Below are 22,095 nucleotides of genomic sequence, written 5' to 3' on the forward strand. Positions count from 1 at the left end.
GTGAACTGGCAACCAACAGAATGGGAAAAAAATTTTGCAATCTACCCATCTGACAAAGGGCTAATATCCAGAATCTACAAAGAACTAAAAAAGATTTACAAGAAAAAAAACAAACAAACCCATCCAAAAGTGGGCAAAATATATGAACAGACACTTTTCAAAAGAAGACATATATGAGGCCAACAAACATATTAAAAAATGTTCATCATCACGATTATTAGAGAAATGCAAAGCAAAACCACATTGAGATACCATCTCACACCAGTTAGAATGGCGATCATTAAAAAATCTGGAGACAACAGATGCTGGAGAGGATGTGGAGAAATAGGAACACTTTTACACTGTTGGTGGGAGTGTAAATTAGTTCAACCATTGTGGAAGACAGTGTGGCGATTCCTCAAGGACCTAGAAATAGAAATTCCATTTGAGCCAGCAATCCTATTACTGGGTATATACCCAAAGGATTATAAATCATTCTATTATAAAGACACATGAACACGTATGTTCATAGCGGCACTGTTTACAATAGCAAAGACCTGGAACCAACCCAAGTGCCCATCAACAATAGACTGGACAGGGAAAATGTGGCACATGTACACCATGGAATAGTATGCAGCCATAAAAAAAGATGAGTTTGTGTCCTTTGTAGGGACATGGATGAATCTGGAAACCATAATTCTCAGCAAACTGACACAAGAACAGAAAATCAAACACTGCATGTTCTCACTCATAGGCGGGTGTTGAACAACGAGAACACATGGATACAGGGAGGGGAGCATCACACACTGGGATCTGTTGGGGAGGGCCAAGGGAAGGACAGCATGGGGGGTGAGGTTGGGGAGGGATAACATGGGGAGAAATGCCAGATGTAGGTGACGGGGGGACGGAGGCAGTAAACCACATTGCCAAGTGTGTACCTATGCAACAATCCTGCATGATCTGCACATGTACCCCAGTACCTAAAGTACAAATAAATAAATAAATAAATAAAAAGTAAAGTAACACTTATTTGTACAACAAAGCTAGATGATAAACTGTCTTCCTCAAAAAACAAAATATGGGCCTGTTCCCTCTGCTGTGAGACTATCACTCCACCAAAGGGGTTCAATTTGTGTGTACTTTGGGTGACAAAATTTGTAGTCACCCAGCCAAACCTTTTTTTGTCTCTTTGGGTGACTTAAAAACTGCACCCCAAGTTGTCTTTCATGGGGATGCCCCCAAGTTTTATTTGCTTTACTGTAGGGTTGCCTGCCGGTTTTTTTCTGAGGATGGAAGTGGCCAATTTGGGCTTGCAGTTGCTGAACTTTTCCATGGCTTTGCTGGGCTGGGTGGGCCCTGTGGCCTGTACCGCCATCCTGCAGTGGCAGATAAGCTCATGTGTGGGCAACAGCATCATCACAGCCCAGGCCATGTACAAGGGACTGTGGATGAACTACATCATGCAGACCATGGGCTTGATGAGCTGTGAAATATATGACTTGGTGCTCACCCTGCCAGCAGCCATGCAGGCCCCTCAAGCCCTAATGATGGCATCCCTTGTGCTGGGCTTCCTGACCATGTGTGTGGCCACAATGGGCATGGAGTGCATGTGCTGTGGGGAAAGTGACAAAGTGAAGAATGCCCGTATAGTTGATATGGTTGGCTCTGTGTCCCCATCCAAATCTCAGCTTGAATTGTAATCCTCATGTGTCAAGGGAGGGAAATGACTGGATTATGGGGGCAGTTTCCCCCATGATGTTCTCATGATACTGAGTGAATTCTCACAAGATCTGATTTTTTTTTTTTTTTTTTTTGAAATGGAGTTTCACTCTTGTTGCCCAGGCTGGAGTACAGTAGCTTGATCTCGGCTCACTGCAACCTCTGCCTCCCAGGTTCAAGTGATTCTCCTGCCTCAGCCTCCCAAGTAGCTGAGATTACAGGCACCCTCTGACCACACCCATATAATTTTTGTATTTTTAGTAGAGATGGGATTTCTCCATGTTGGCCAGGCTGGTCTCAAACTCCTGACCTCAGGTCATCTGCCCACCTCAGCCTCCTAAAGTGCTGGGATTACAGGTGTGAACCACCACACCTGGCCCTGATGGTTTTATAAATGGTAGTTTTTCCTGCTATCTCACATGCTTTCTCTCTCCTGCCGCCATGTGAAGAAGGTCCTTCCTTCCCCTTCCTCCATGATTGTAAATTTCTTGAGGCCTCCCCAGCCATGATAAACTGTGAGTCAATTAAACATCATTCCTTTATAAATTACGCAGTCTCGGGTATTTCTTTATAGCAGTGTGAAGACAAACTAACACAATACCCATGGTTAGAGGTGTCATTTTCATCATGGCAGGTCTTGCTGCCTTGGTAGCTTTCTCCTGGTATGGGCATTCAGATTGTCACAGACTTTTACAACCCCTTGATCCCTCTGAACATTAGGTATGAGTTTGTTCCTGCTATCTTTACTGGCTGGGCAGGGTCTTCTCTGGCCCTCCTAGGATGTGCACTATTCTCTTGCTCTTGTCCTGGGAGTAAAAGCAAAACTGGGTACTGTGTACCCCACTCTTACTCTAAGTGCAACTCTGCCAAGGAGTACGTGTGAGCTGGGACCCCTCTGCCCCAGCCTGGCCGGATATGGGTGTATCTAGATGCCTGAAAAGACCTGGGGCAGAGCTCAGCCTGTGGGCAGGTTGCAGGACAAAAGCCTACTGGTCACTCCATCCCTGTACACCATGTACTGTTCTCTGTGGTGGGAGACACAAAAAGAGAGGAGAGTTTACATTTTGTATAGTAACAAAAAATAAGTTTTGGAAAGTAAAAAAAAAATACATGTGAGCAAGTAGGGATAGACCAGTGATAGCTACAACATCTACAGTATTGGCATCTGTACAGAAACATGTTGAGGGAAGCAACAGGGCATCTCACTGACCTGGAAACAACAAAATAACCAAAGGTACTCACTGAAAGTTCAGAGAGTCAAAGTGAGAACAGGAACTAAAACTGTAGGAGTAAACCTCCATGGCAATGGTCTGCAGTAAGGGCTAAGAGATCTAAAACAGTCTGGGTCATATAAGCTCTTAGAACTAACCAGCCAAAGCATCCTTTGAAGATAAAGATCCATACTGTGGAGACTTGCTGACCAATCTAAATTGAACAGGATAGTGACAATAGAGACAAAGGGAAGAACAGGACCAGAAAAAGTAGGAGAGGGGAACAGAGTCTGGAGATCTCAGAAATTAAGCCACCATATTTTTTGACACTTCACAAAAACAACAGGAAAGCTCTAGTCATAAAGTTATAAAATCCATATTTCCCTTCTAATAGTTCAGGAAAATGAAATTCACGTGGAAATGAACATAATAGAAAAAAGGACAAAAACCACATGATCATCTCAATAGATACAGAAAAATACAAATTCATAATATAAATTCTCAACAAACTTAGAATATAAGGGAACTTCTTTAACCTTCAACCTGGTAAAGAGTATCCACAGGCTGGGCGTGGTGGCTCACACCTGTAATCCCAGCACTTTGGGAGGCCAAGGCAGGTGGATCACAAGGTCACAAGTTCGAGACCAGCCTGGCCAACATGGTGAAACCCCATCTCTACTAAAAACTATAAAACTTGGCCAGACGCAGTGGCAGGCACCTGTATTCCCAGCTACTCAGGAGGCTGAGGCAGGAAAATCACTTGAACCTGGGTGGCAGAGGTTGTAGTGAGCCAAGGTCACGCCATTGCACTCCAGCCTGGGCAACAAGAGCAAAACTCTGTTTCAAAAAAAAAAAGTCCTTAAAAAAAAAAGAGTATCCACAAAACCCCCACTGTTTTGTTTTGTTGTTTTACAATACGTGATTTGTTGTGTTTCGCATCTCTCTTGACTTTGTAGAGATGAACAGGCAGAAGAACTAGAATTGAAGCTTGGATAACAAACTTGGGATTCCAAAATGGGCTAGAGGCAGTATATGTTAGGATCTTGGCAGCAGCCAATATGGACTATTTTTTGACCAAGGAAGTCATTTGTAGGGACCTTAAGGTTGGGGTACAGAATGAGTTGGAGTGAGTGCCCAATGATTCATACACACCAGGCTGATAGGATGAGCAGCACTGGGGAATCTGGGTAGTGTGTCTGTATTTCTCAGGCCAACACTAGTCTTGACTCCACCCTCTAGTATTGTGGTTGTTGAGCTTCTTGTTTTTGCTGAATATGCTTGCATTTTACTTTCTTAAGTTTTGCTCTGTGGTTCTCGAACCAGACCTGCCGTACTGTTGGATGTATGTCTATTTTCGAGGCCATTGAAGGCTAGGGTTTGGGTATGGGTTCTCACTGAAAAAGATGTTCAAATCTTCCAGTAGCTTCTCAGTGAACATGGTTCATTTCCTGTGTGAATGCATCTGATGCTTGCCTTTGGGAAGATCCTCTGAGTCTGACATCTTCTAATCCAGATGTGCTCCTATGTTCAGGTCCAGTGATAAGAAATAGCAAAGATTGAATCCAGACTTGAATAGCTTACTCCACAGCCACATCCGATTCTCAACCCCTTCCAACTCTTTCTCCCTATCTGCCTCTAATCTGATTCCTGGATCCTCCAGAAACCCCTGGATTTCTCCTAATCCTGTCCTACATCATACCTAATGGTGAAAGACTGCATGTTTTCCTCCAAGACTAGGAAGAAGGCAAGAATATCCACTCTTGCCACTTGTATTCAACATTATACTGGAGGTTCTAGTGCAATTAAGGAAAAAAATTAAAAAGCATCCAGACTGTAAAAAAGGTACAATGGTCTTTATTTGCTAATGACATGATCATCTATGTAGAAAATCCTAAGGAATTTATATATACACATACACAACTATTAGAACTAACAAGTTCACCAGAGTGATGGGATACTAAGTCAGTATACAAAAATCAACTGTATTACTATGTATGAGCAATGAAAATTCCAAAAGTGAAATTAAAAAATAACTCAATTTACAATTGCATTAAAAAGAATAAAATATTTAAGAATAACAAAATAAGTGTAAGACATGCACACAGAAAATTTAAAAATACTGATGAGGGAAATTAAAGAAGACCTAAATATATGGAGAGACATCCCATGATCATGGATTGGAAAACTCAGTAATATGGCAATTCTCTCCAAATTGATTTGTAGACTAACACAATCTCTATCAAAATTCCAACAGAACTTTTTTGAGGCAATTGACAAATTGATTTCTGGGAGACAATTCTCCATGGATATTTCATAGCTCCACACAGTCCAGGTCTTCTGAACAAAGAGTATGTTTGAATGGCAAAGGCTCTAGAAGCTAGAGATTTAGAGCTGTGTCTCCCTAGTAGACATTTGCTTATATTTCAAGATAATAAACTTAGAGGCCTTCCACTCCCCTCCCCAGTGAAGATTTGTTTACATTCAAGAGAAAAGATGAAGTCATTATCTCTTTCTTCCTAAACGGGAGGATGGGCAGATGTGCCAGTAAACCTTATATAACTTCAGAGTCTCCTAATTTGGAGCGTTTTCTCTTGTGGTAAAACCCATTGCTTACTCAGGTAAACATCTGGTTCTCATTTGTGTTGCCCTGTGGAGAACTGGGGCATGAGGAATGAGGCACTAGTAAGATGGTACTCTGGATGCTGTTTTTACCGTGAATTACAAACCATCGATCTGTCCTTGACACAGGGGTTTGATATCTTCTGTCATCATATATATGTGAAATTGTCACAAACTAACTTGTTAGTTTGCAAGTAGAGTAAAATCTCAGACCCTTCACAGTTTATGACTTCATACTGATCCTGAAATTAAATGAAATAGATCCAGTACACCCCAAACAATTTTGAAAATGAAGAACAAAGTTGGAGGACTTTTAACTCTCCACTTCAAAACTTATTTATAAAGTCCAGTTATCAGTACAGTGTGGTGCTGGCATAAAGACAGACATATAGATCAAAAGTACAGAATTGAGAGTCTAGAAATAAATCTTTACATTTATGGTCAATTGACTTTTGACAAAAGTGCAAGGCATTTCAATGGGGAAAGAACAAATAGTCTTTTCAACAAATAGTACTGAGAAAATTAGATAGCTACATGTACACTATACTAAAAACTTAATTCAAAATGGAACAGAGACCTAAATATAAAAGGTCAAGCTATAAAACTTGTAACAGAAAACAGGAGAGAGCAATATGGCAGAATAGGAGGTTCCCTCACTCATATCCCCCACAACAAGAATTCTGCACCCATCCACGGACAAAAGTGTCTTTGTAGGATCCTTGGGATACAGGTAGGAAGTTGTGAAACCCAGTGGAGCCCAAGACCTAGGAGGGTCATTTTGAGAGTGCAGACCCACACCTAGGTGGCAGACCAGCTGACTGCTGTCCTGACTTCAGACCTGGAAATAGCCCTGTTCTTCTAAGGGTTTGGCTGCAACCCCATTTGACCTTGAGCCTGCTACCAAAACCATTTGCCAAGGGGTCCTGGAAGAATCAGGCACACTAGTGCCTCAACAGACAGGCCTACCAACATTGGTGTAGGTAGTAAATCCAAAAGCTATCCTGTAACTCGGCCCCAGCCCCTCTCAACAGTGGTCCCAGATTGGTACTACTTGTACAAGGACCAAGAGGGAAATTTGCCCACATGTGCTACTGGGACAGCCTTCTTGGCCTCCGTCCCACAGTAGATCCTGAAGGGGCCCTGTCTCAGCTATAGCTCCTCTCTGCCACAGCCCAGGAGTATTCCCACCTACGCAGAAAACTGCTGGGAGACTAGCCCGTCTGAGCCATTGTGACAGGCTTGCCAGCTTCCTTCCCACAGCAGATCCTGAAGAGGCCCAGAAGCTTCACTCCAGCCCAGTCTGGGAACAAACCCAAAAGCACAGAGAACTGCTGCAAGACGTGTCTGTCTATGTCACCAGGACAGGTTTGCCAGCCTACATCCCATAGCAGACCCTGAAGAGGCCCTGTCTCAGCTTCAGTCCAGAGCTATTCCACCTGTGCAGGAAACTGCTGGGAGATACATTGGGACAGGCTTGCCAACCTCTGTCTCCTAGCAGTTCCTAAAGGAGCCCTGAATCTCATCTCCAGCCCCTCTCAGCTGCAGTCCTGGAGCAATCCTTCCCACATAGGGAACTGTTGGGAGTCTTGCCTGATGGTGCCACCAGATTGGGCTTGCCAACATCAGTTCCACAGCAGTTTCTGAAATAGCACTGAAGCTCAGTTTCAGCCCCTCCCAGCTGTGGTCTGGGAACAGTTCTGCCCAGCTGGGATCATGCCAGGAGATGTGCCCTTCTGAGTCCCTGGATCTTGGTTCTGGAGGGAGGCAAGTCTGGCAGTGTCCCTGAAGGCTGACTCTTTGACCTCGGTCTCATTGTGGATCTTGAAACAGCCCTATAAATAGACCCCAGCCCTTCTCAATTGCAGTCTGATAGCAGGCCTGCTCACCCAGGAGCCCACCGGGAGACATACCTACCCCTGACCCCGGAGACAGGCCTGGAGCTCTCGGTCTCAGCTGTGGACCCTGAAACAACCCTGTATCTCTGTTCTAGCCCCTCTCAGCCATGGACCAGAGCAGTATGGCCAGCCTAGGGATCCATCCAGTGATCTAGTAGCAGCCTTCTCAGAGTCACGGAAGAAGCCATACCCATCAGTGTGCCTGGTAACAGGCCTGCCATCTGTGAATCCTGAAGTGGACCCTCATCCTAGCACCAGCCCCACAGACCAAGATCCTGGAAATAGTTCAGTCCACTGGGGACCATATAGAATCCATGCCCAGTAAAGCTCCTTGTAACAGGCCAACTTTGGTATCCTCTGCAGACCCAATACCAGCAACATGATCTAGATTCAACCCCACTCAACTAGGATCGTGGAGGCAATCTCATCAACCCAGATACCCAATATGGTTTGGATTTGTACACCCACCAAATCTCATGTCAAATTGTAATCCCCAATGTTGGAAGTGGGGCCTGGTGGGAGGTGGTTGGATTATGGGGGTGATTTCTCATGAATGGTTTAGCACATCCCCCTTGATACCATCCTCATGGTCATGACAGAGTTCTCATGAGATCTGGTTGTTAAAAGTGTACAGCACCTCCCCCCTCTCTCTGTTGCTCCTTGTTCCTAGCACATGAGACACCTCACACCCCCTTTGCCTTCTGCCATGATTGGAAGCTTCCTGAGGCCTCCCCACAAGCAGAAGCCACTATGCTTCCTGTACAGCCTGCAGAACCGTGAGCCAATTACACCTCTTCTCTTTATACATTGCCCAGTCTCAGATATTTCTTTATAGTAATGTGAGAATGGACTAATACAATACCTAACAGGATAAGATTTTAACTTGCCAACATTTATCTGTAAAAATTGAAAGAGGGGTTTTCTCCTTTAAATGCACTGCTACACAGACATCACCAAAAGAAGTTATAACAACAAATGCCTACATCAAGAAAAAAATCGCAAATAAACAGCCTAACCTTATGCCTCAAGGAACTAGAAAAAGAAGAACAAACTAAGCTCAAAATCAGTAGAAGGAAAGAAAGAATGAAGACCAGAGCAGAAATAAATGAAATAGGGGCTAAAAAGATAATAGAAAACATCAACAAAACTAAAAGTTTGTTCTTTGAAAATGAAAACAAAACTGACAAACCCTTAGTCAGACCAACTAAGAAAAAAAGAGAGAAGACTCAAAGAAAATCAGAAATAAAAGAAGAGATATTACTGATGTCACAGAAATACAAAGGACCACAAGAGACTGTTATGGACAATTAAATCCAAAAATTTGGTTAACCTAGAAGAAATGGACAAATGCCTAGGAACGTACAATCTAACAAGACTGAATTAAGAAGAAACAGAAAATAAGAACAAACCAATAATGAGCAATGAGATTGACTCAATAATAAGACATCTTCCATCAAAGAAAAGCCCAGGACCAGATGGCTTCAGAGTGGAATTCTACCAAATATTTAAATAACTAATACAAATCCTTCTCACACTTTTTCCCAAGAGAATGAAGAAAGGGAAATACTTCCAAACTCATTCTATGAGGCCAGCATTACCCTGATGCCAAAGCCAGGCAATGGCACTACCAAAAAAGAAAATTCCAGGCCAATATGTCTGATGAACATCGATGCAAAAATCCTAAACAAAATACTAGTAAACCAAATTCAACAGCACATTAAAAGGATAATTCACCATGATCAAATAAGATGTATCCTTGGGATACAAGGATGGTTCAACATTTGCAAATCAATAACTGTGATAAACCATAATAACAGAATGAAGGATTAAAAACTATATAATACGATCATCTCAATAGAAGCAAAAAAAAAATCTGAGAGGCCGGGCGCGGTGGCTCAAGCCTGTAATCCCAGCACTTTGGGAGGCCGAGGCGGGTGGATCACGAGGTCAAGAGATCGAGATCATCCTGGTCGACATGGTGAAACCCTGTCTCTACTAAAAATACAAAAAAATTAGCTGGGCACGGTGGCGCGTGCCTGTAATCCCAGCTACTCAGGAGGCTGAGGCAGGAGAATTGCCTGAACCCAGGAGGCGGAGGTTGCGGTGAGCCGAGATCGCGCCATTGCACTCCAGCCTGGGTATCAAGAGCGAAACTCCGTCTCAAAAAAAAAAAAAAAAAAAAAAAAATCTGAGAAAATTAAACATCCTTTCGCAATAAAAAACTCTCAACAAATTAGGCATAAAAGAAGTGTACCTCAACACAATAAAGACTATATATGAAAAGCCCACAACTAACATCATACTCAACAGTGAAAAGTTGAAAGCTTTTCCTCTAAGATCAGGAACGAGACAAGGATGCCCACTCTTACCACTTCTATTCAACATAGTACTGGAAATCCTAGCTTGAGCAATGAAGCAAGAGAAAAAAATAAAAGACAGCCAAACTGGAAAGGAAGAAGTTAAATTGCCCGTTTGCAGACAACATAATCTTACATACAGAAAATCCAAAGAACTCTTGCCAAAACTGTTAGAACTAATAAATGAATTTAGTAAAGTTGCAGTATACAGGCCGGGCGTGGCGGCTCACGCCTGTAATCCAAGCACTTTGGAGGCCAAGGCGGGTGGATCACCAGAGGTCGGGAGTTCAAGACCAGCCTGACCAACATGGTGAAACCCCGTCTTTATAATGAGAAAAAAAAAAAAAAAAAAAAAAAAAGTTGCAGTATACAAAAGCAACATGCAAAAATCAGTAGCATTTCCTTACACTAAAATCAAACTATATGAAAAAGAAATTAAGAAAACAGTCCCATCCACAATAGCATCAAAAAATTAAATATGTAGGAGTAAATTTAACCAAGGAGGTGAAAGGTTTATGCACTAAAAACTACAAAATATTGATGAAAAAAATAGAAAAGACACAAGTGAAAAAGTATTCTGTGTTAGTGAATTGGAAGAATTAATATCGTTAAAAATATCCATACTACCCAAAGCAATCTACAGGTTCAACGAAATCCCTATCAAAATTCCACTGTCATTTTTTCACAGAACTAGAAAAAGCAATCCTAAAATTTGTATGGAACCACAAAAGACCCTGCATAGCCAAAGCAATCTTGAGCAAAAAAACTGGAGCCTAAAGCTCAAAAACAAAAGCTGAAGGCATCACACTACCTGGCTTCAAAATCTATTACAAAGCTGTAGTAATAAAAACAGCATGGTATTGACATTTAAAAAAGATGCATTGACCAACAGAACAGAATAGAGCCCAAAAATAACCCCAAGCACTTACTCAATTGATTTTTTACAAAGGTGCCAAGAACACACAATGGAGAAAGGACAATCTCTTCAATAAAAGGTATTGGGAAAACTGGACATCCACATGCAAAATGAACTTGGATTCTTATCTTACACCATGTACAAAAATCAACTCAAAATGGATTAAAGACTTAAACATAAAGCTTGAAACTGTAAAACTATTGGAAGAAAACATGGGGGAAAATGCTCCACAACATGGGGGAAATGCTCCACAATAGGCTCAAAAGCAAAGGCAACAAAAGCAAAAATAAACAAATGGGATTGCATCAAACTAAAAAGCTTCTGCACAGCAAAGGAAACCATTAATAGAATGAAGAGACAACTCAAGGATTGGGAGAAAATATTTGCAAACCATGCATCTGACAAGAAACGAATATCCAAAATAAGGAACTCGAACAACTCAATAGCAAGAAAAAAAAAAAAAAACCTAGTTAAAAAATGGACCAATGACTTGACATTTCTCAAAAACAGATATACAAATGTTCAACAGATATATGAAAATGCTTATCATCCCTAATCATCAGGAAAATGTAAATTAAAAGCACAATGAAAATATCACCTTACACCTGAGTGTGAGGTGATATGATAGAGTATCATAGAATATATAATAGAATTGGTGATAATAGAATTACTATCAGAAAAACAAAAGATAATAAGTGTTAGCAAGGGTATAGAGAATAGGGAATGCTTGTACATTGTTGGTGGAAAAATAAATTAATATAGCCATTATGAAAAACATTATGGAATTTCCTCAAAAAAACCCCACAATAAATAGAACTACCATATGATCCAGCAATCCCACTACTGGGATTAAAAGGAATCCAGGGCTGGGTGCGGTGGTTCACACCTGTAATCCCAGCACTTTGGGAGGCCGAGGTGGGTGGATCACCTGAGGCTGGGAGTTCGAAACCAGCCTGACCAACATGGAGAAACCCCATCTCTTAAAAAAAAAAAAGAAAGAAAGAAAAAGAAAAAAAAAAGGAATCCAAAGGAATTAAAATCAATATGTCAAAGTGATATCTGTACTCCCATGTTCATTGCAGCATTATTCACATAGGGTAAGATTTGAAAGCAATGAAAGTGTCCATCAATGAACGAATGGATTTTTTAAACTGTGGTCTATATACACAATGGAATACTATTCAGCCTTTAAAAAGAATAAAATTCTGTCTCATGTGACAACATGGATGAACATGGAGGACATTATGTTAAGTGAAATAAGCCAGGCACAGAAAGACAAATATCACACTATCTCACTTACATGTGAAATTTTAAAAAGTCAAACTCAAACAAGTAGAGAGTACAATGGCAATTCCCAGAGGCTAGAGGAGAAGGGTAGATATGGAAAGTGGAGATGTTTAAGTATGTGAGGTGGTGAATTTGTTAATTTGCCTGATTTAATCATTCCACAATGTAAACATATATCAAACATCAAGGTCAGGCAAGGTGGCTCATGCCCATAATCCCAACACTATGAGAGGCTGAAGCAAGAGGATCACTTGAGGCCAGGAGTTCAAGACCAGCCTGGTCAACATAGGGAGACCCCTGTTTCTATTAGCCAGGTGAGGTGATACATGCCTGTAGTCCCAGCTACTCAGGAGGCTGAGGAGGGAGGCTCACTTGAACCCAGGAGTTCAAGGCTGCAGTGAGCTATGATCACGCCACTGCACTCCAGTCTAGGTGACCTAGCAAGACCCTGTCTCAAAAAAAAAAAAAAAGAATAAAAGAAAAATTCTGTTTACCACAGTCTGCCCTCTGGCCCCCAGTGATTCATGTCTCTCCTAAATGCAAAATACATTCACCTTCTCCCAAATTTCCCAAGGGTGTCAATCCCATTACAGCTTCAACTCAAAGTTCCAAACTCTCATCTAAATCTCATTAATTTAAAAATCCAACATCTTATCATCAAATCACTTAGATTAGGTGTGGGTGAGACTCCTGGCATAATTTCTCTCCATCTGTGGACCTATGAAACTGTAGAAACAAGTTATCTGTCACTAATACATGATGATGGAACAGGCATAGGATAAGAGTTACAGACATTCCTGCTTAAAATGGAAGAAAGCTGATAGCATGGCTCAGAAAGATTAAAAATAAATAAATAAAAATAAAAAAATAAAAAGGAAGAAAATGGAAGGTAAAAAGGAGTCACCAGTCCAAAGCAGTTTTAAAAGCTGGGAAACTCCCTCGGGTGTCAAGACTTGGAAATAATCCCTTGTGCCTTTCAGTTCTGCCCTCTGGCTCTCTTACCTCTACCCCTGGGCTTTCAGTTCCTCTCTCTGAGCCATCCTTTTGTCATGAAAGGTAGAATGTGGGCCGGGCGCGGTGGCTCACGTCTGTAATCCCAGCACTTTGGGAGGCCGAGGCGGGTGGATCACGAGGTCAAGAGATCGAGACCATCCTGGTCAACGTGAAACCCCGTCTCTACTAATACAAAACATTAGCTGGGCATGGTGGCGCGTGCCTGTAATCCCAGCTACTCAGGAGGCTGAGGCAGGAGAATTGCCTGAACCCAAGAGGTGGAGGTTGCGATGAGCCGAGATCACGCCATTGCACTCCAGCCTGGGTCACAAGAGCGAAACTCCATCTCAAAAAAAAAAAAAAAAAAAAAGAAAAGAAAGTAGTTTTATCAACCTTCTTTCTGCCAGAGGAATTCTGGGAGTTTGACAGCTTCCTTTCACTTCAAACTCTGTCACTTTCAGTCCAAGCTGGCGGTACTTCTGCTGATATAAATTTCTCAAGAACCTTGTCTGCTTTGAGTAGATGTCATGGGAATTTACTACACTGAACAGAAGCCATGTCCACAAATCTGGTAGAGATCATCCCTTCTCTAGCTTTGGCTGCTGCTGAGATGGCTCAGGGACACCCCCCCCTTTTTTTTTCCTTCTCAACCATGTTAGGAAGCAAGGGACACCCTTAAGCTTCCTAGAAGCCACTGGTTTGATTGAGATCTGTGAGGCACAGCCTAAACCTCTTGTGATCAAATACTCTAACCTTTTGATATTCTAAGGTTTCTGAAAAGAGTTGAACAGACACATATTCACCTTTTTCTCTATTCCACGCTTTTTTTGGGAACCAGTCTCTTAATTTTAGTGTCATCAATCTTGATATGCTGAGAATTACCCAATTTCTTTGTTTTTAACAGTCCTTTCCTCAATTTGTCTCTCACTTCTTGGATTTTACTATAATCAGCAAGAAGAAACTAGATGGCATCTTCAACACTTTACTTGACCAATCCAGTGAGACTCCATCTCTATAAAAATAAATTAGCCAGGTGTTGTGGCATGTGCCTGTAGTCCCAGCTACTTGGGAGGCTGAGGCAGGAAGATTGTTTGAGCCCAGGAGTTTGAGGGTGCAGTGAGCCATAATTGTACCACTGTACTTCTGCCTGAGCAACAGAGGGAGACTTCATCTCTAAAAAACAGAAACAAAAACCCACTTTACTTGGAAATCTTTTCAGCTAAATATGTGAGTTCATTGCTTTCAAATTCTACCTTCCAAATAACTGCAGGACACAAATTTCAATTTTGCTAAGCTTGCTGCCAATACATAACAAGGATCTCACTTCCTCCAGATTCTAACAACATGAGCCTCTCTTCCTTCTGAGGCCTCATCAGCAGCCTTCCCACAGTCCATACTTCTATTAACATTCTGTTCAAGGCAACTTAGGCTGTTATCATGCTCCACAAAATCCTCTTCAGACTTGGTTCTAAAGATACTTCCACATTTTTAAGTATTTTTTATAGCAGCACCACACTTTCAGGTACTAAAATCCATATTCATTTTCTATTGTTGCATAACAAACTGTCATGAACTTACCATATCCTGGCTTATGTTTTGTGTTTTGGCATTTATCTTAACTGGCTTTCTCTTTCTAAGGGTTATTTTGTCTGTGTCTTATCCAAGTCCTCTATGCCCCACTATATTTTTTCATGGAGTTTCTTTACGCCTCTTCTCCTCTGTACTCTGCACCCACAGGTTTGCAGCAGCAGGCAGATGGCAGAAGCTCTATTAGAATTTTGTTTATTTTTCTACTTACAAGTAATTTGAACATGAGAGTATTTTCTTTTACCAAACACTGTTGAAGGCATGAGTCATTGTATTACTCTGTTTTCATGCTGTTGATAAAGACATACCTGAGACTGGGTAATTTATAAAGAAAAAGAGGTTTAATGGACTCACAGTTCCATGTGGCTGGGGAGGCCTCACTTACAATCATGGTGGAAGGTGGAAGGCACATCTTACATGGCAGCAGACAAGAGAGAACTTTTGCAGGGAAACTCTCCCTTATAAAACCATCAGATCTTGTGAGACTTATTCACTATCATGAAAACAGCACAGGAAAGACCCACTCCCATGATTCAATTATTTCCCATTGGGTCCCTCCCATGAAATGTGGGAATTGTGGGAGCTACAATTCAAAATGAGATTTGGGTGGGGACACAGCCGAACTATATCAGTCCTATGTTGCTTTATTTTATGAGATTTATTTGTGGGAAGAGGGGTGAGTAGGGAGATTCAGAATGAGGCAGTATTGTCACTGTCCTCCAAACCCAGAAGGCTAGTTTTTCACAATGGTATAGATTATCTATTCTGAAACTACTTTCTGTGTATTCTAGGATTGAGCAAATAAATATATTGAGCCAGACTGTTCACTGTCAAAAAAGGAAGTTACAAATATGGAAAGAGGGGAAGACTAGAATGAATCTGTGGTGTTGGATTGAAATTTGAGGTTATCAGTATGCGCTCATGGCTTTTATATATATATATATAAAGAGACATGTGGAAACAAGTATGTGTGTAAATGTAAACATGTGTGTACACATGCACATGCATGTACATACACACATTTTCAAGAAGAGTGAAAGGAACTGACCATTTATTTGGTGTCTTTACAAGGGGAATATCCCTAGTGGAAAGAAAATAACGCATACTTACAGTGATTACTGATATATTGGTATTTATTTTTTTCTTAATTTATGCTTTCTTTTTTTTGTTTTTTGTTTTTTGTTTTATTTATGTTCCCATTCTTTTGCTTTATTTTTCCCTCCTCATTTCATGCCAACTGTTGGATTCACTATGCCTCATTTTTTCCCTTCTTTTTCCTCTTCTGGCTTGGAAGTCATATACTCCATTTGTACTCTTGTAGTAGTTTCTCTTAAATTTGGCATACTTGGTTTGAAATCTAAAGTTAATCTACATTGGCTGGGCTCAGTGGCTCACACCTGTAATCCCAGCACTTTGGGAGGCTGGGGCCAGAGGATTGCTTGAGCTCAGGAATTTGAGAGACCAGCCTGGGCAACATAGTGAGACCCCCGTCTCTGCCAAAAATACAAAAAATTACTGGCATGTGCTGGTGCATGCCTATAGTTCCAGCTACTTGAAAGGCTGAGGCAGGAGAATTGTTTGAGCCCAGGAGACTGAGACTACAGTGAGCTGTGATAGTGCCACTGCATTCCAGCCTGGGTGACAGAGTGAGTACTTGACTCCAAAAAAATAAAAATAAAAAACAAAAATAAAGTTAATCTTTATCTTTACTGTCCTTCTGATGAATGCATGGAACTTGAAATACTCTACCTCCAATTTCTCCTTCCAATTTTTCATGTTATTGGTAATATATTAATTCCATCTTGTTTTTAATATACTCAAACATTGTTATTTTTCTTGCTTTTTTCAATTTTCTTAGTTTTTAAAAATAGTCAGTGTCTATTTAGATTTATCTGCACATTTACTAACTTATTTCCCACTGGTTTACCAATTTATTTGCTCACCATTACTTCTTGCATCCTATACTGTCCTTTGGGATTCAAAATACTTCTTTCTAAAGTGAATCCTTTAGAGTTCCTCAGGGTGACAGTCTGTGAATGATAAGCTCCTTCAGTCTTTGTCTGAAAATGTCTTTATTTTGCCCATCTTTGAATACAAAATGTAGTCCCATGGTGTGGCAGCTATGAAAATATGCCACTCAGATCTCTTGCTACAGGAAGCATAATTGACAGATGGCCTCAGCTGCTGCACTCCGAATCTACTGCCTGTTAGCATGGAGACCACACTTCACACAGGCTGCTTTCAGTCAGTGATTCCACATGGCAGGGATAAGTTAGATCCATTCCTGTAAGACATGTGATTCCTCTGATGGGCTACTTTGGCTTCAGGATGCCTCATCAACCTGGCTGAACCTTTTTTAGAACCTCAATGTAGTCTTAGACTCTGCCTATGCAATATTCCTTTCATTGGTGTCAGACCTGCAGAGTGGCCTGAAAGTTCTTCCCACCTCCCAGGGATCCCTCCCTCCCCTTTTACCCTTAGAGGATTTCTCCAATCAATCCTTGCATGTCCAATCCCATGCTGGCTGCTTCTTCTCAGAGGACTCAGGCATGGTTTGTGAATTAAACCAATATAAAATATATACAGTAATACAAGTCTTAGTCCCACCCTTGCCCAAATCTACTATTTCCCTCACCACAACCACATTCAGAGAGATGTACTACTTGTACACCCTCTGAATTTGTTATGGGAATATAATAACATATGAATACATATTCTTATTTTCCTTTTTCTTACACAAAAGATAGCATTCTATAAACACTGCTCTGGGCCGGGCGTGGTGGCTCATGCCTGTAATCCAAACACTTTGGAGGCCAAGGCGGGCGGATCACCTGAGGTTGGGAGTTCAAGACCAGCCTGACCAACATGGTGAAACCCCGTCTTTATAAAAAAAATAAAAAATAAAAAAAAAAAAAAACACTGCTCTAAACCTTATACATTTTATCTTTTAGGTCTTTTTAACTTGTTTAATATTTTCAGTCTTTGTGTAACTCTGTGTCACAAGCATTCTGGAAATTTTCCTTAAATCTATTTTACAGTTTATTTCTTCCCTTTTTAGTTGTCTAATCTGCTTTTTAACTTATTCACTAAATTGCTTTTCAGAAGCAATTCCAAATTTTTAAATCTTTACATTTTTATGGTTGTTTTTCCCTAGTCTGTCTGTTCTTTTTTCATATTGTCTTATTCTTTTCTTAGCATTTCAATCCTTCATTTAGGTTTCTAATTGTCTAAAAGGTACTGATTTTATATTTTCTTTCAAATTTTAGCCTATTATCTCTGGTTTGGAGGACTCTAATCTTTCCTCTTTTTTTTTATGCAGACCTAAATGTTTTCACATTTATGCCTTTTGATAACATTCAGAGGAAGTAATTTTGGCATGTTTCATAAATACCAAAGCAAAACTAAAATTATAATCCATATTTTCTTCATGAGCATTGCTTTCTCTTTAAGCTTTACTTTTAGCTTAGAATTTGAAGTTTCCTTCCCTTTTGGCTCAATTCTATCTTCTTCAAAAATCACTAGAAATAATGGGCTAATTTTTTTGGAATAAAAACGAATTCTGTACAAATCTTTCCACTGGTTTACAGGTAGGCCACCATAGGTCCCAAGGATCTTTGCACAGTCTTGCTAAGTGTGTCACACTAAGGCCTAACCATCCCCTGATACTGAACTGTGCAGCTGACTTTATCTGTGTATTATTCCAGCCTAATGAATGGTTGGACAGATTTCTACAACACTTTCTCACTCAGCTACTTCGTACTTTCTTACTCCTTTCTTTCGGCCAAGGGCTATAAAATTGGGCCCATAGGACATTATTTTGTGATATCCAGATCTACACCACTGTCTGAGTTCCACTGATAGGAAGGCTATTTGGATAGCTGGATTAAAGTCAATCCTTCATGTTTCTTTCATTGTAAGATGAACTGTTGAGTCAATTTATGTGACAACAACTGAAAAATAGCATTTAAGACTCTGAAGATCACATATATGAACACTGTAACCCAGACAAATACTAACAGTAGGTTTTATAATCAGACTTTGTAGTATACTTTTAGGAATCAAGTGTGTCCAAAATTAAACTAATACAACAGGTCCTATCCCCAATCTGAAGGGTCTACAGAGCTAGCTATGAGAAAAGGGCCACTGTTCTCCAGCCCCAAGAAAGGTAGCTCCACCAATAGCTTGCACTATGCACCTGGAAAAGCCTCAGGCACTCAACGCCAGTCTGTGAAGGAGCTGCCCAAGGCTGTGGGAGCCCACCCCCTGCATTAGCATGCCCGGATATGAGACATGGAGTCAAAGGAGATCATTTTGGAGCTTTAAGATTTAATGACTGCCCCACTGGATTTTGAATTTGCATGGAGCCTATAGCCCCTTTGTTTTGTCCAATTTCTCCCTTTTGGAATGGGAACATTTACTCAATACCTGTACCCCTATTGTATCTTGGAAGTAACTAATTTTGTTTTTATTTTACAGGTTCATAGGCAGAAGGGATTTGCCTTGTCTCAAATGAGACAAGGGTTAATGCTGAAATGAGTGAAGACTTTGGGAGTCTGTTGGGAAGGCATGATGTTTTGAAATGTGAAAAGGACACGATATTTGGGAGGGGCCAGGGACAGAATAATATGGTTTGGCTCTGTGTCCCCTCTCAAATCTCATCTCGAATTATAATTCCCATAATCCCCACATGTCCAGGGAGGAACACAGTGGAAGGTGATTGGATCATGGGGGTGGTTTTCCCCATGCTGTTCTCGTGATAGTGAGTGAGTTCTCACAAGATCTGTTGGTTATGAGGGGCTCTTTCCCCTTCACTCCTCACTGGATGTAACTATAGTAACAAAGACTATTATTTAAACTTACTTGTCTATATATTTTTAAATGAAATAAACAGTTCATTAAATTTTTTTTTTTTTGAGACAGAGTCTCGCACAGTACCCCAGGCTGGAGTGCAATGGAGCAATCTTAGCTCACTGCAACCTCTGCCTACCAGGTTCAAGTGATTCTCCTGCCTCAGCCTCCTGAGTAGCTGGGATTACAGGGGCCTGCCACCACACCTGGCTAATTTTTTGTATTTTTAGTTGAGATGGCGGTTTCACTATGTTGGCCAGTCTGGGCTCGAACTCCTGACCTTGTCATCTGCCTGCCTCGGCCTCCCAAAATGCTGGGATTACAGGCATGAGCCACCATGCCCAGCCTTTAAATTTTTTCTTTCTCATAGACATGTGTGACAATTTACCTACATTAGATATTCCTAGAATATGCATATGACTGAATGATTTTTCTGATCAATTACATTTAAAATTTCCCATTTCTTAGGGAAGGCCAGGATGGAAGGGGTAGGAGGAATGGGAGACTGGTGCTATGTATCTGTGATTGAACCCTGATAATCTTCAGTCACCCCTATTCTTTTTTTCCGGTGGCCCTTAGTGCCTAGTAAGCCTGACTGGTTTCGGCCTAAGGTTAGGCAATAGGAGGAAGGTGACTGCAACCTTTTGCTTCTGCTATGACTTGGTTTCAGTTGTTGGATATGAAAGAGTGCTGGCCATGAGGATAATAGCTGGCGAAATTCATGGGCCCTAGAGTACCCCTACAGTGGCCTGTTTGGGCAGTGTTAGAGGACATCATGGGCTGTTGCAAGTTCTACCCATTGCGCCCGGTTCCCATGAGCCTTCATCCATCTGGGTAGAGGTGGGGGATGGCTGGCTGAAAGGAGAAATAGTGGCTACTGGTTTAAACAAATGGACTATATGGAAAAAGCAATAAACCTGGGACCTGGGGAAGGAATACCTCAGTCCCCAGGAGGTGTGGGAAGGGGGGAAACATTTAATGCCTTCTTTGTCCCCTACATGAAGCACTGCAGCATGGGAAAACAATCACATGGTCCACCTGAGTCAGGCAGCAGCTGCAATTGGCAACACAACCCTGCTGCTAGGTTTACCATCCCCATCCTCATGCTACGAAAACAGAACACTCATGTAGCTATGGCAGGATCTGAACTATTTCGCTGTGCATGACACTCACAATAGCAGCACTGTTTAGCCATACCTGACACCCTCATAATAGCATGACTATTTGGCTGTGCCTGACACCTCAGCTCCTTCCTCATATGTGCACCAAGGCAAATTTGCTTCAGTCTCACTGGTAAGAATTAAGGCATGGAGCCCGCGGCCATGGGTTCTATTAGCTATGGGACAACTCACTGTGCATATATAGTCTTCATGCTTATCTCATCGCTCTGTGAGACGTGGAAGCATTGGAACCAGAGCTATCATGCTCATGGCCCTGATGTTCGCCATGCTGTCTTACTCTCATTTAATTGTTTACTTTCAGCCGCTATGGATGGCAGGTTATTCCTTGCCCCATTCAGAGGCAGGGGGCTCTTCTCCAACAAAGAGAACAAGGCAAGATGAGACTTTTATCTCTTAATGAAGAATATAATAATTTTATTATAAATGGACTTCTTCTGTCCTTCCCCTTTCTATTTCTAATAGTGCTCTTCTTTTTTTCTTCCTTTGTTCAACCATTAGAAATGATTTATTTAAAAGATATTGAATTTTAGCATAGCTAGAAAATGTTAAGATTATAAAATTGTGTAAGTTTTTTTTTTTTTTTTTTTTTTTTTTTTTTTTTAAGAGTTCCTTGGAAAAATTCTTTTCAAGGCCTGAAGCTAAAACAGTTAAAATATTTGACACTTTTGGCCGGGTGTGGTGGCTCAAGCCTGTAATCCTAGCACTGGGAGGCCAAGGAGGGCAGATCACGAGATCAGGAGATCAAGACCATCCTGGCTAACATGGTGAAACCCCATCTCTACTAAAAATACAAAAAAATTAGCCTGGCGTGTTGGCATGTGCCTGTCCAGCTACTCAGGAGGCTGAGGCAGGAGAACTGCTTAAATCTGGGAGGTGGAGATTGCAGTGAGTCGAGATCACGCCACTGCACTCCAGCCTGGGCGACAGAGCAGACTCCGTCTAAAAAAAAATAAATATATATACATCTATATATTTTTGACACCTTTATCTCTTTTATAGGCAATTATAATTGAAGTTTCTATGTAGTTTTCTTTTTTTTAATGTTAGACACTCTGTAAGTTACAATTTTTAAAATCTGAGAGTAGATATATATTAAACGCCGTTCATTAGAAAAGATCTGAGCCTTTAGTTGGCTACCCATTTCCTATCTTTTTTTTTTGAACTTTTTATTATGTATATTCTGAAACATACAGAAAAGAAGACTATAATGAATGCCCATGTATTTATCATCAGCTTTAACAATTGTCAACATTCTGCTAATCTTATTTCATCTAACTGCCAAACATTTTTTCTGAAGCATTTAAAAAAAATATTCCTGAGGCCAGGTATGGAGGCTCACACCTGTAATTCTAACACTTTGGGAGGCCAAGGCAGGAGGATCGCTTGAGGCCAGCTTGAGGCCAGGTGTTTGAGATCAGCTGGGGCAATATAGCAAGACCTCATTTTTATAAAAAAAATTTAAAAATCAGCTGGGTGCAGTAGTGTGTGCCTGTAGTCCCAGCT

General features: G+C 41.1%; 1 protein-coding gene, 1 long non-coding RNA gene and 1 pseudogene across 2 annotated transcripts in view; 1 reads left to right on the forward strand and 2 right to left on the reverse strand.

Moving 5' to 3' along the window:
• LOC135269952 (uncharacterized) overlaps positions 1-22,095 on the reverse strand; it is a 92,010-nt gene that overhangs the window by 65,400 nt on the left and 4,515 nt on the right. The gene's annotated exons all lie outside the window — the stretch shown is intronic.
• On the forward strand, positions 1,269-2,477 carry LOC105714290 (claudin-7-like). Its single transcript, XM_064364640.1, has 3 exons — positions 1,269-1,641; positions 2,312-2,332; positions 2,419-2,477. The coding sequence occupies exons 1-3, from the start codon at positions 1,269-1,271 to the stop codon at positions 2,475-2,477; spliced, it is 453 nt and encodes a 150-aa protein (XP_064220710.1).
• LOC105714270 (divergent paired-related homeobox-like) lies at positions 2,901-4,529 on the reverse strand (annotated as a pseudogene).

Source organism: Aotus nancymaae, unplaced genomic scaffold, assembly GCF_030222135.1.
Source record: "Aotus nancymaae isolate 86718 unplaced genomic scaffold, 86718_ANA_hifiasm-v0.15.2.pri h1tg000058l, whole genome shotgun sequence".
NCBI lineage: Eukaryota > Metazoa > Chordata > Mammalia > Primates > Aotidae > Aotus > Aotus nancymaae.